The 13,725-nt window shown below is 50.2% G+C and overlaps 1 protein-coding gene across 1 annotated transcript in view; it reads right to left on the bottom strand.

Annotated features, from left to right (window-relative positions):
- Positions 1–13,725, bottom strand: part of LOC121295471 (regulatory-associated protein of mTOR) — a gene marked incomplete at its 5' end in the record, with an annotated part of 50,181 nt that overhangs the window by 25,835 nt on the left and 10,621 nt on the right. Inside the window, 11 exons of the mRNA XM_041220106.1 lie at positions 1,469–1,627; positions 2,303–2,443; positions 2,549–2,669; positions 2,795–2,935; positions 4,125–4,316; positions 4,469–4,534; positions 4,690–4,764; positions 5,422–5,532; positions 7,220–7,303; positions 9,611–9,712; positions 12,090–12,165. Coding sequence (XP_041076040.1) covers positions 1,469–1,627; positions 2,303–2,443; positions 2,549–2,669; positions 2,795–2,935; positions 4,125–4,316; positions 4,469–4,534; positions 4,690–4,764; positions 5,422–5,532; positions 7,220–7,303; positions 9,611–9,712; positions 12,090–12,165 — 1,268 coding nt within the window. The remainder of the gene's footprint in view (positions 1–1,468; positions 1,628–2,302; positions 2,444–2,548; positions 2,670–2,794; positions 2,936–4,124; positions 4,317–4,468; positions 4,535–4,689; positions 4,765–5,421; positions 5,533–7,219; positions 7,304–9,610; positions 9,713–12,089; positions 12,166–13,725) is intronic.

Here is a 13,725-nt window from a genome sequence, read left to right as displayed (position 1 = left end):
CAGGCTTCTGGTGCTCTTCTGTTTCGAAATAATGAATCTGTAACTAAAACAATTACAAGGACTACCACAAGGAACTATGCAAGCAGCAGTGTGGATAACAAACACGCCGGCTTTCAAGTAGAATGAGAGCGTACTGATCACAGAGCTCAGGGTTCACCCCAGCTTGCCCGGCTAAGTGGCTGTCACCGCCCAGCAGAAAAACCCAGAACCGCCTGTCTTGCAGACGCTAGTGTGCCTTTAACGATAAGGATTGATTGCGCTGCTGGAAGACTAGATCACTTCAGCGCGCTGGGTGAGAAAAATAAACCTGAACCACATGTTGCTGTTTTGACACTACATTTAACCAAGCAGACAGTTTAATCACTTTGAAAACCTCAAACGTTAAAAGGATGGCTAAAAAAAAAAATAACCCATGATTCTTGAAGCCAAAATAGCGACGATCATGGAAACATGGAAATGACCAAACCAAACGGATGATGAAAAAGAAAGTGTGAAAAATTTAAAAGGAGCAGCCCGATACAGTCAAGGAAGAGCAGCTTGTAGAAAGAGAATAGGAAGAACCGCAAGAGCGGCCGGTGTGTACAAAAAGAAACACCGTGATGATGGGTATGATGCTATGTGGCAGGGGGGCGAAAGGCTTTTTACAGCAAGGAATTGGGTGGTATGACGTGCAAGATCTGCCTGAAACACAAAAAAGATTGCAAAGGATCAGGGGTGAATGGAGCAGTGTAGCCTGGGTATGAATTAGGGTGAATTACTATTCAATCTCGTCTGATTCACATTCTATGTCTTATTATATACTTAAGGTAAGGCATTTTACTTTTCCCGGCTATAATACCCTGCCGCCCAGCTATACAGAATTCCCGGGGAGAACAATGGAGTTGCTCCCTGCAGTCCTTACCCCAGTCATGGAGAAGTTCTGCCTCTACATGCCTCACTGTATTCTAATCAATACAGAGAAACAAGCCCCAGCATTGAGACACACAGTGCAGCCCCACCACCCCCTCTCTCAACACATCATAGCACATGAGTGTGGAACATGCTTCTGAAAGGACTCGTACCAGTGGTGCAGTGAGCAGTACTGGGATACACACTGTGAGTAAGCTGGTATTGTATCAGCTGACGCAACACAAAGGGGGTGCGGACTCCAGAGCAGCGAGGAGCGCGGGGGTGCGGACTCCAGAGCAGCGAGGAGCGCGGGGGTGCGGACTCCAGAGCAGCGAGGAGCGCGGGGGTGCGGACTCCAGAGCAGCGAGGAGCGCGGGGGTGCGGACTCCAGAGCAGCGAGGAGCGCGGGGGTGCGGACTCCAGAGCAGTATACAGTCCTGCTGTCAACCCAGCCTCCTTCCCAACGAAAGCAAGCTCCTGCTTCTTACAAAGGCCCCCTTCATAAGGAAGCTCTCCAGTCTCCAATCCCAGCACCCCAACCCTAACCTTCATCCCTGGGTCCCCTGCAGACTAAACTCACCGATGAGCGAGTTGAGCGAGGAGTAGGAGCTGACCCTCCTCATCTTGTCGATGGTCTCGAAGGACAAGATGTACTCATCGTTGTCAGGGCTGCCCAGTGTGCTGCTCGCACTGCTGCTGGTGCTGAGGTTCCCAGGAGAGAAGGTGACGGGGCCCCCTACTGGCCAGGAGGAAGAAAAGACAGTGAACAGGAAGCCCCCCAACCCCCACACACAGAGTCCCCCTCTCTCCCCTCTCTTTCATGTCTTACCCTCCCCGCTGAGGTTCAGGTTCTGCAGCCCCCCTGCACTCAGAGCCCCCCTCTCTCCCCTCTCTCTCATGTCTTACCCTCCTCGCTGAGGTTCAGGTTCTGCAGCCCCCCTGCACTCAGAGCCCCCCTCTCTCCCCTCTCTCTCATGTCTTACCCTCCTCGCTGAGGTTCAGGTTCTGCAGCCCCCCTGCACTCAGAGCCCCCCTCTCTCCCCTCTCTCTCATGTCTTACCCTCCTCGCTGATGTTCAGGTTCTGCAGCCCCCCTGCTCTCAGAGCTCCCCTCTCTCTCATGTCTTACCCTCCTCGCTGATGATCAGGTTCTGCAGCCCCCCTGCTCTCAGAGCTCCCCTCTCTCTCATGTCTTACCCTCCTCGCTGATGATCAGGTTCTGCAGCCCCCCTGCTCTCAGAGCTCCCCTCTCTCAGAGCTCCCCTCTCTCATGTCTTACCCTCCTCGCTGATGATCAGGTTCTGCAGCCCCCCTGCTCTCAGAGCTCCCCTCTCTCTCATGTCTTACCCTCCTCGCTGATGATCAGGTTCTGCAGCCCCCCTACTCTCAGAGCTCCCCTCTCTCTCATGTCTTACCCTCCTCGCTGAGGTTCAGGTTCTGCAGGCTCTTGTTGAGGTTGCGCACCGTCGTGGCGGCCCGGATGTTCCCGTACGAGCTGACAGAGCGAAGGCGTGGGATGGCAGGACTGTCCCTCACCGGGGTCAGGTTTCCAGCCTCTGAGCACAAAACACAGAACAGGATTATCAATAACCATTTTTTAGCAGAATAACTGATTGAGACTAACAGATCATGGTCCAGCCCCAGCTCTCTGCAGCAGGTACCTGTGGTGCTGGCGGGAGAGGGCACAGCATAGTTCCTCTCCTCCTCCATGAACTGCAGAGCAACGGTGCAGAAGTTGCTCTCATACTGAACCACGAGGTGACTGAGCGCCACCACCAGCTCCTGCAGGAAAACAGGAAGCAGAGAGGGGATCAGGCGAGCATTAACCCCAAACAACACTGCCCAGAGACCCGTGACACGCTGCCAGGGCACGGCCGGGCTACACAGCCCTTCAGCCACTCACCCACCTTGCGCACCACAGGGCTGCCGTCGTTGAGAAGCTGCGCCAGCATCATGGCCACGTTGTGGTCGATCGTGGTCGAGTGGTCTGTCCGCTCAACCGAGTTCCCCACAAAGGAGCCCAGAGCAAATACAGCGGCACAGCGGACCTGTAGGCAAGCAGTGAGGATTGAGGACATTTGCTGTATAGCCTGTGAGCTACTTCACATTGGAAGCACAACACATACCCTTGTGCATACTGTATATAAAGTAGATCAAATACTGTGTTCTGCTTGCTATGCTACATTATGAATTATTCAGTGGCACCAAGGCATTGTGCAATCCGGGGTTAACAAATATTTTACACTTCACTCTCCACCATTAAAGTATTTTATGTAACAGGTGAAAAAAATAAATAAAAAATAAGTGACTTCTGATAAACTGAAACACAGCCCGTTCAATTACTGTCTGCACAGCTCGTTTAAATCACATTACCAGCAGGAACGCTTCTGTTTCAAACACAAGATAACAAAATGCCTGGCTCTCTAGCAAGCCCTTCCAAACCACAGAATGACCGCTACTGGCGACGAGAGGGCGTCTCCTCAGCCCCCCCCCCCCACCCCCACTACTCTCCCTTCCCCCTCTTCTCCTCTCCGCTGCCCCCTCCAGGACTGGCTTCTTCACTGCACTGCAGTCCTGCAGACAATATTGAAATGAGTGCAGATTCAGGGAGATTCAGGGCTGCAGCGTGCTGGAGAATTGGCTGTGTATTCAATCAGAAAGAGGGGGTGTCACTGGGGGGGGGCTCTTCATTTTTCCAGTAATAATACTCAGGAGTATCGATGCAGTTCTTCAGTCAGTGCTCAGAGCATGTTTGTAGGACAGGTTCAGCTCACTCGAGGAGGAGGAGGAGGAGGAGGGAGGGAGAATATTTTCTTGGGGTTATAATTAACAGTTTCCAGTTCCTGACAGCTAGAGGTGCTGCTGGTATTATTGCCAGTATGTTTCATTTTAGGTTTAAATATTTTATTCATTAAAATACTGTTATTCTTTATTGCCTAGACAAGGTGCCATAATCTCTACTGAGCACGAATAGATTCAGATGGGCATTCCCTTGCAGTTTTTTTTTTTTTTTGCAGTTTTCCAATGCTTTTTCCACTGTTACCATTGTTTCAAATGTTTTGCAATGTTTCTTAACTTGCTTTACCATACCTCTCTGGGCTTTACAATGCTAGCCTGGGATTTCACTGTGCTTTATTACATGTGCTATGCTTTTACTACAGTAAACTTTTTAAATGGGTGTTGCACGCAACCATACAAGGAGCTCCCGTTTCCCAAAAGCACAGCTCCACCCCACACCTCTGGAATGGGGTCCGATAGCAGGCTGTAGAGCTTCTCGTGGGCGCTGTCCCGCACGCCGCACCAGCGTGCAGAGTCAAAGTTCTGCCAGATGCGTCCAAGACAGATGGCTATCCACTGGCGCAGAAGAGGGTGAGGGTCATTGAGCTGCTCCAAGCAGATTGCAATGAGGTTCCCCTGCAGACAGGCCTCCTGCAGAGAGAGGGGGAGAGAGAACCAGTCGCTAGCAATGCAGAGCCCCATCTGGGTCACTCTGTACTGACTTGCGAAGGATCGCTGTGAGCACCCTCGTCGTTTTCAAAGGGAAATGATTGGATTCTCTCAGATTTCTTCCCCTTGCTCACCTGCCCTGTGTTGTAGCTGTTCACAATCACTGCCAAGATGAAAGCTGCCATGGTCCTGTGCTCAGCCTGGAATATGCAAAAGGAACATTTTTAAAAACGTTACAAAAACCTTCTGCCAAGGGTGGCCTGGTCGTGCAGCGTGCGTATTCACCCTGCTTTAAAACACGAGACCCGATTTCAAATCGGGTCACAAAAGAGAGATAGAGAGCCTCCAAACTCACCGGCATGTAGGGGTCCGCCAAGACAGACAGGAAATACTTGTGGCCGTTGTCCTTCACAAGATCAGCTTGGCATGACTGCAACGACAAAGAGTTTGACAAGTGAGGCGCTCTGTCCCCCTGCACTGCCCTAACCCTAACCCAGGTCTGTCTGTCCTCCAGCTGAGGTTTTCTGCGCCACGACAAGATGCGATCCAACCTCGCAGTGCGAAGGATGAAATGTTTGTGTGTACAGTGCACAGGAAAACTTGCTATCAGAGTTCTAATAAAGGTGCAACTGAGGGAGACCTTCAGACTGTTCCCACAGAAAGTGATGGACAAAAAGAGGCTGGAATGAACAGCTGGCCACAGTAGTTTGTTTTTGAGAGTTAGCACAGAAGTACTGGATGTCCTGACCTATGTTCTCACCTAGGGTCCTTATACCAGCCTTACTTAGTTTCTTCTAGAAAAAAGGTCACTCGCACAGACCCCTGGTCTGCTAATCGCCAGGATCGGGGGCTACAAAAAAACAAACTAAAAAATGAAAGATGCCACGAGATCTTTCACCTTTCTGAAATGAACACAGAGATATGACCCCCCCCACCTCATTTTCCAGGCCGTCCTACAACAAACCACAGGTGGCTGCGCCCGTAAGGCGTGCCTGTGCTGGTCATGGTGGAGACATAGTAAATAATATATAATAGCAATGCCGAGATGAGGCAGAGAGCAGAGGGGAGAGGAGCGCTTGGTACTCACGCTGTCCACGGCCAGGATTTTGGCCCAGATGAACACTAGCAGTGGCCGCAGCTCCCGCGCTGAACTCTGTAGGAGCTTGAGGACATAGGGAAAGATCCCGACGGAGAGAGCCTGGGGGAGGGGGAACGAGAGACACTCAGAATCTACTGACAGTGAACATGCACAGAGCTGGAAACTAACTGTGTGACTAGTTCTGCGATGTTCTTATCATGCGATGCGGCTAATGTATAGGAAACCAGGCTAGCTGGTGTGAATGGTAAACACCACCCACCTTTCTGTGTGTCTGTCAGTGTGTCTGTATATTGGCTGGATTTCGGTCTTAATGCATTTCTGTCCTGTGGGAACTTTTGAAAGTTTTATTTTACTGGAAAAAGCATGTGGTTGAGCACGAGTGCATACAGGGATGAGTGTGAGAGCAGGGGTGAGTGTGTGCAGGGATGAGTGCGAGAGCAGGGGTGTGAGAGCAAGGATGTGTGCAGGGGTGAGTGTGAGAGCAGGGGTGAGTGTGTGCAGGGATGAGTGCGAGAGCAGGGATGAGTGTGAGAGCAGCAGGATGTGTGCAGGAGTGCGAGAGAGTGTGAGAGAGAGCAGGGGTGAGTGTGAGAGCAGTGTGTGCAGGGATGAGTGTGAGAGCAGCAGGGGTGAGTGTGAGAGCAGGGATGTGTGCAGGGATGAGTGTGAGAGCAGGGGTGAGTGTGTGCAGGGATGAGTGCGAGAGCAGGGGTGTGAGAGCAGGGATGTGTGCAGGGATGAGTGTGAGAGCAGGGGTGAGTGTGTGCAGGGATGAGTGCGAGAGCAGGGGTGTGAGAGCAGGGATGTGTGCAGGGATGAGTGTGAGAGCAGGGGTGAGTGCAGGGTGTGCAGGGGTGAGTGCGAGAGCAGCAGGGATGAGTGTGAGAGCAGGTGAGGGGTGTGTGCAGGGATGAGTGTGAGAGCAGGGGGGTGAGTGCAGGGACGTGTGCAGGGATGAGTGCGAGAGCAGGGGTGAGTGTGAGAGCAGGGATGTGTGCAGGGATGAGTGAGAGCAGGGGTGGGTGTGTGCAGGGATGAGTGCGAGAGCAGGGATGAGTGTGAGAGCAGGGATGTGTGCAGGGATGAGTGCGAGAGCAGGGGTGAGTGTGAGAGCAGGGATGTGTGCAGGGGTGAGTGCGAGAGCAGGGATGAGTGTGAGAGCAGGGATGTGTGCAGGGGTGAGTGCGAGAGCAGGGATGAGTGTGCAGGGATGTGTGAGTGTGAGAGCAGGGATGAGTGCGAGAGCAGGGATGAGTGTGAGAGCAGGGATGTGTACAGGGGTGAGTGCGAGAGCAGGGATGAGTGTGAGAGCAGGGATGTGTGCAGGGATGAGTGTGAGAGCAGGGATGTGTGCAGGGATGAGTGCGAGAGCAGGGGTGAGTGTGAGAGCAGGGGTGGGCGTGTGCAGGGATGAGTGCGAGAGCAGGGGTGAGTGTGAGAGCAGGGATGTGTGCAGGGATGAGTGCGAGAGCAGGGATGAGTGTGAGAGCAGGGATGTGTGCAGGGGTGAGTGCGAGAGCAGGGATGAGTGTGAGAGCAGGGATGTGTACAGGGGTGAGTGCGAGAGCAGGGATGAGTGTGTGCACGAGATAGAAATAAGAAATCTATTGCATAGCTGTTTCACCCATTCCAGGTTTTACTACGGGCTTGATTAGCCACAGGGTATTGGCAAGAAGCTCAGGCATGTCTTATGAAAAGAGTAAAACCAGGACTGGATTAAACCACTATGCAGCAGGAGTCTTCTTTCATCCCCACGTACATGGATGAGTGCGAGTATCAGACTTACCAGACTGACGGCCCACGGGCCCAGGTCCAAGAAGCGGCCCAGCAAGTCCAGCGCTCGGAGCCGGTGCACCTGACTCAGGAGGACCTGAAGGAAGACAGGGAGCAGAAACGAGAGCGCTCACTTTCAGCTGCAAACGGGTATCCTGTGAGTGTATGCCTCTATACTTTACAGTAATAGTGTTCTCCATGTCTCGCTATGCCTGTACAGCATGTGCACTTACACAATGCATTCTGACCATGATTCTCATGTAATTATTTAGACTCTGTGATTACATAATTAATTCCATTATGCTTTCAGATTGTGTTTTCCGGTAGAAAGGGTGTGGCCACAGATTGCTCCTGTTCTACTGGAACTCATTTCAGAAACACAAGAAGCAACCAGAGCCGACCAAAGGAAAACTCTGGGATTAAAGCCACGGCACGCCCTTCGCCTTCATTATCTGGGAATGACGTCTGAATCGGCTCACGAATGAGATCTTCTGCAATTCATGTTCCAGAGGCGGATTAGCGGACAGATGGCAGGCCCGCGCAGCAGAATTAAGCCTGCCCTCTGTATTAATATGTTACAGGCCCAAACAGCAGGTCAATCCCTTCAGAAGCCTCGTGTCACCGAACAGAAACTCAAAACACAGAGCAACTGGCAGCAAGGCTGCAATCAGGAGACAGAGCCGGGAGAGGGGGGGGAGGCGACAGACAGATCAACTTGCACAATTGCAACAGATGTGCAACCTACATATTTACACAGCAATAAAAAATCTGAAAAAGAGCGATCCATTGAAATAATGAAATCTGCTCGTTCAAATGCATTCATACACGGGCTGCACATGTAAATAAATTCCTCCATATGGGATCTGAAACTGACATTTAAAAAAGATGAGAGTTTCATGGAATGACAGCGATAAAATCTCGTCAGAGCCTGGCAGACAGACACGCGCTTCCGATACGCACGTGTATCGCTGGGTAAACCCAGGCTAGCAGGAGCCCACACCACCACTATCTGCACACCCTTCTGATTCACGGGCATGTTTAAGATCTGATCAAATTGTAATACAAGCTGGTGTGTTGCACACAGACACAAAGCACATGAACTCTTTCCTGCACAGCTGCAAAGTAGCTCAGAAAGGTCAGGTATTGCCTCAGCTAACAACAATACAGCACACATTCCATTGTTTTTAATCCATTCTATATGCACACAAAGACATATTGCTTTTGATCTCCAACGACCTTGATAGAGGTCAAAGGTGCAAGACCCCCCCCCCCCCCCCCCCCCCGCCTCCCCCTCCCTGCTGCTGATCGCCTGCTGCTGATCCAACAACACCCCCCTACGCATCTTAACTGATGGGTTATGATACACTGCACAGATTTCATAGCAAGCACCTCCATCATCACCATCAGCAGCAGCAGAGTGATTTAGAATGTGTCGTACTGCTTGTTTGCAGTGTGTGTGTGTGTGTGTGTGTGTGTGTGTGTGTGTATACAGGTATTTCTATACTTGTGAGGACAAAATTTGAGAAAATGTCATCAAGTATAGTATATGCTGGAAAGAAAATGACTTGTGAGGAGGTCCTAACAAGGTAAAAAAAACATGTGTAAAGTAAACTGGAGTTAGAAATAGTAAAATAAAAATATAATTAATTAGAGTCAACAGGAAGTCCTCATAAGTATAGAAATACAAACATATGTGCGCGTGTGTGTGTGTCAGCTTGCCAGTCAGTCACTGCAATGCAAACTGTTGCCATTTGTGCTAAACACTGCTGGTGCAAATCTCTCAGACACAGAGTCTATTGTTTAAGAAAGCACAAGACACAGTGACTCACGATGTGGGGTACACCCCAGTCTCCAGGTCTTGTAAAGCTTCCCTAGGGGTGCAGTGAGCCTCATTTTACATCCCAAGGGTGAACCCCACAGTATTATAGCCCATCCCATCGTCCCTCAACAGAGAAGAGACAATCTGACAGCTGCTTCTACGGCTGGAGAAAGTGGTTTGTATAAACAAGCAATCAGTCCTAATTAATCTTCACACGCTTTGGTTTTAACACGTGAGGGAAGGGAGGGAAGAACCACCATCTGGATCCTATCATCTGTCACACTGTGGCTCACACCCCCCTCCACTGCCCTTTGCCAGCAGGGCTGCCTGCCAGTGCTCTCATGCTCCGGGCAGGCTGGAGTCTGCGTGTCTAAGTACTGGCGCGTCACAATCTGTAGATCTGCATGCAATATGGAAGATAAGAAAACACCACTGTGGCAGAGCTTGACAGTGCTTGCTTCTCCTGGCTGTAAGGGGCAAGTTGCTGGATGCATGATGGTTGAAGTGTTCTGGTGCATTCACTGCTGGAACATCCCACTCCCACTCCTAGCACCCCTGCCTCCCCTAGTCCCCGGGAGCCCCTACCTGCAGCACGATGGGAAGCTGCTCCGGGGGGTTGCGGTTCTCCACTCCCATCGTCAGCCAAACCTGGAAGGCAGTCAGCTGCTCTGCGAAGAAGGGGCTGTGCTGTGGAGAGAAAAGGGGGAACAGCAGATCAATCAGGGGGAGAGAGAGAAAGAGGAGTCAATGGGGCAGAGCAGGGTGACAAACTTTCAACCCTCTAAACCATGACCACCTCTTCACAGTCCTGAGCAAAGAACAGACATGCCATCTCAGTCTCTACACAGCTGCTCTAGGAGTGACTGGACCACACTATACAAAGCTGCTCTGGGACTGCCAGGACCACACAGCTGCTCTGTGAGTGCCTGGACCACACTGCACACAGCTGCTCTGGGAATGCCTGGACCACACTGCACACAGCTGCTCTGGGAGTGCCTGGACCACACTGCACACAGCTGCTCTGGGAGTGCCTGGACCACACTGCACACAGCTGCTCTGGGAGTGCCTGGACCACACTGCACACAGCTGCTCTGGGAGTGCCTGGACCACACTGCACACAGCTGCTCTGGGAGTGCCTGGACCACACTGCACACAGCTGCTCTGGGAGTGCCTGGACCACACTGCACACAGCTGCTCTGGGAGTGCCTGGACCACACTGCACACAGCTGCTCTGGGAGTGCCTGGACCACACTGCACACAGCTGCTCTGGGAGTGCCTGGACCACACTGCACACAGCTGCTCTGAGAATGCCTGGACCACACTGCACACAGCTGCTCTGGGAGTGCCTGGACCACACTGCACACAGCTGCTCTGCTCTGAGAGTGCCTGGACCACACTGCACACAGCTGCTCTGAGAGTGCCTGGACCACACTGCACACAGCTGCTCTGAGAATGCCTGGACCACACTGCACACAGCTGCTCTGAGAATGCCTGGACCACACTGCACACAGCTGCTCTGGGAGTGCCTGGACCACACTGCACACAGCTGCTCTGGGAGTGCCTGGACCACACTGCACACAGCTGCTCTGAGAATGCCTGGACCACACTGCACACAGCTGCTCTGGGAGTGCCTGGACCACACTGCACACAGCTGCTCTGGGAGTGACTGGACCACACTGGACCACACTGCACACAGCTGCTCTGGGAGTGCTGGCCTGGCTGAGCCAAGGAGCCATCCACAGGCACACAAATAACCTGAAGGAAACATTACATTTTAACCAGGATTTAACTGATGTTAATCTAGGTAAAGCAGTCCAAGATCAGTGTTAACTGGTGTCTGTGAATCCGTAGGAGTAGGAGTATTTTCATTGTGCACTAAAATCAAAAAGTGGTAGGGGAAATGTAAGTTCCACAGAGCTAATAAAAATAGGTATATTTTCCATAATAAGCATGGTGTTTCTAATACATGCTGCAGTGCTGTGGTTTAAATTTGGACAACCATCCCAAGAGCCTGATGCAGAGCAGCACCCCAGGGACAGTGCAAGCTGATACAGGGTGTGCAGTAGCAGCTCCACAGAGATAAGGGGCCACTGCATACAGACCCTGAACGGGCAGTTACACAACCGCTCAGAATCTTTGATGACACAACTACTCAAACCTGGCTTTTTTTTTAGTTTTCTTTCTTAAAGGATTACAAGTGTCCTGTGTTACAGCAGAGCTTACTGATCACACCACAGCAGGAAATGGCAGACCCACATTACCTCACAGGGCTCAAGCAGAACATTGGTTATGCACAAAGTAGTCTCCTGTAATTTGTGTGCATGTGCGTGTGTCTATTTCAGCCTTTGCTCTGTGCTAGAAGTCGGCGAATCTCCTTCCAGACAGAGTTCACATTTAAAACAGCTGCCTCCCTGCTAGCTCCTGTCCTGGAGGGGGGCCCAGTTTCCTGCCTGCTGGACCATGTTCAAGTTATCGGTGTCAAACATCATCAAATAAAACTCATTCCCTTTACAGTGAACCTCGCCGCATTGTACAGCATCCCCTCTGCATGATGAACAGGTTGGAGTAAAGAAATACTGATTAGCACGGCAAGGACCTGCAACCTGATGCATGATCTGCACATTGAAAGCATGGACTTCTGCTCAATGTGCTGTAACAAAGGACTAAAGAAATCATTAAAATGACAGACTGCTGTGCTTCAGATAAAACTTGAATGAGCTACGGATGAATGTGGACTCACTCTTACAATACATCTTTCATCATTCAATAGTTGCAAATAGAGTAATGTCGTATTTTATGATGCATAACTATCTGTATTGTGTATCGTTGATGATGCACAATTTCTAGAGCTTTATATCCAATTTGGATTGATGTTATGAATGACACAGTTTCCCCTGACTTGGAAACATTCTAAATGTTCTTTGTTTTTAACTTTGTGAAGCTTGGAGGTTTGCATCTGGTTTACGTGCCTCTTCAGTGCCAGCAAGGACCTACAGTACTGTCATCCTCACTGTAGGCGTGTGTGCGTGCGTGTGTGTCTCTCCGTGGTTCTTGCTGCACTTACCCTGAATGCCGTCCCCTCCTCGATTATCGTAGGAAGCTGAGACAGGCAGATGTCCACCGCCAGGTCCCAGGCCTGCCTGTAAAAGAATACGTGGAAACATCAGTGAAGTGGTACTGATGAGTTAGTAAATGCAGACAGTACAGAGGAGAGACTGGAGAGAGTGCCTCACAGCACACCCAGAGTCCAGCCCTGCTTCTTCTCAGCCCCGACACCGGGGGAGTCTACATATTCAGGAAGTCAGCATGCTTGCATTGTAGGAATTATCAAAGAACATGTGGATACAAATCAGAAGAGCCGTGACAGAACGGGATCACTAGTCTGCTTATTAACTCAATAACAATAACAACATCAAAGCATTCTAGGATAACAGAAGTATGCAAGTGAATAATAACCACATTATTTATAGTACAGATAGATAGATAGGATAGACAGATACTCTGAGAAGTGTAATGCAACCAAGGCATGCTCCTAGAGCATAAATACTGTATAAACTACATACAGCACTCATTTGGAGCAGTGTATATCATTATACCAGGCTCTATGTAACTACAAGTAGCATTATAATTCACACTACACACTTCAGTTGATATCCTGAGGCACTTCATTTGAATCTAAAATTGAATTCATAAGACCGTAGTTGGAAAGTCATTAAAATACTCTGCCTCCCCACAGGAACCAGAGTCCTTTAATCTGCTGTCACACTCGCTGGCTTCCCCCTCGAGTACTGAAACCAAAACGCAACGAAAAGATGTGGCTTTTCAAACGAGAAGCTTCTTCACTCAGAGTGGTGAGGGAGTGGAGTGGGTTACCTAGTCACATTGCTGAGGCAGAATCTCTTGGATCCTTTACGACCCAACTTGACCAAGTTCTGAGATCAATCAGATACTCTACTAGATGAGCACTGATGGGCTGAACGGCCTCCTCGCGTTCATACATTTTCTTATGCAACTGATTTTTAAGAGACAGAACGCTGCAGATGGAGCAGGACCAAGTCGGTCAGCGAGCAGAGATTCACTGAATTCAGTCCAGGGTTTCGGTTCTTTCATGTGAAGAATAACTATTCACTTATCAGAAGAGATATCAAGACAGAACGAGAATCAAGAGAGAGCGGAGACAGAACGAGAATCAAGAGAGAGCAGCGACAGAACGAGAATCAAGAGAGAGCAGAGACAGAACGAGAATCAAGAGAGAGCAGAGACAGAACGAGAATCAAGAGAGAGCAGAGACAGAACGAGAATCAAGAGAGAGCTGAGACAGAACGAGAATCAAGAGAGAGCTGAGACAGAACGAGAATCAAGAGAGAGCTGAGACAGAACGAGAATCAAGAGAGAGCTGAGACAGAACGAGAATCAAGAGAGAGCTGAGACAGAACGAGAATCAAGAGAGAACGAGAATCAAAAGAGAGTGAGAATCAAGAGAGAACGGAGACGGCAGAGTAATGCTAGATGAACTTTACTGCATTCTTATCTAATCTCTCCAATTCAGAACTGCGTTCACCTGCACGCAGTATTACATGTAAATCACCTGCAAAAGATCACTGGAGCTGTCAACTGGATGCTAATGGCTTCATCAGGGTTGCATGCTTTATCACTGCTGTATTGCTATCAAATCCTCTATTACTGCATGATTATATTAC

Source organism: Polyodon spathula, chromosome 20 (genome assembly GCF_017654505.1).
Source record: "Polyodon spathula isolate WHYD16114869_AA chromosome 20, ASM1765450v1, whole genome shotgun sequence".
NCBI lineage: Eukaryota > Metazoa > Chordata > Actinopteri > Acipenseriformes > Polyodontidae > Polyodon > Polyodon spathula.
Note: the sequence above shows the minus strand (reverse complement) of the source record. Positions and strands in the feature narration are given on the sequence as shown.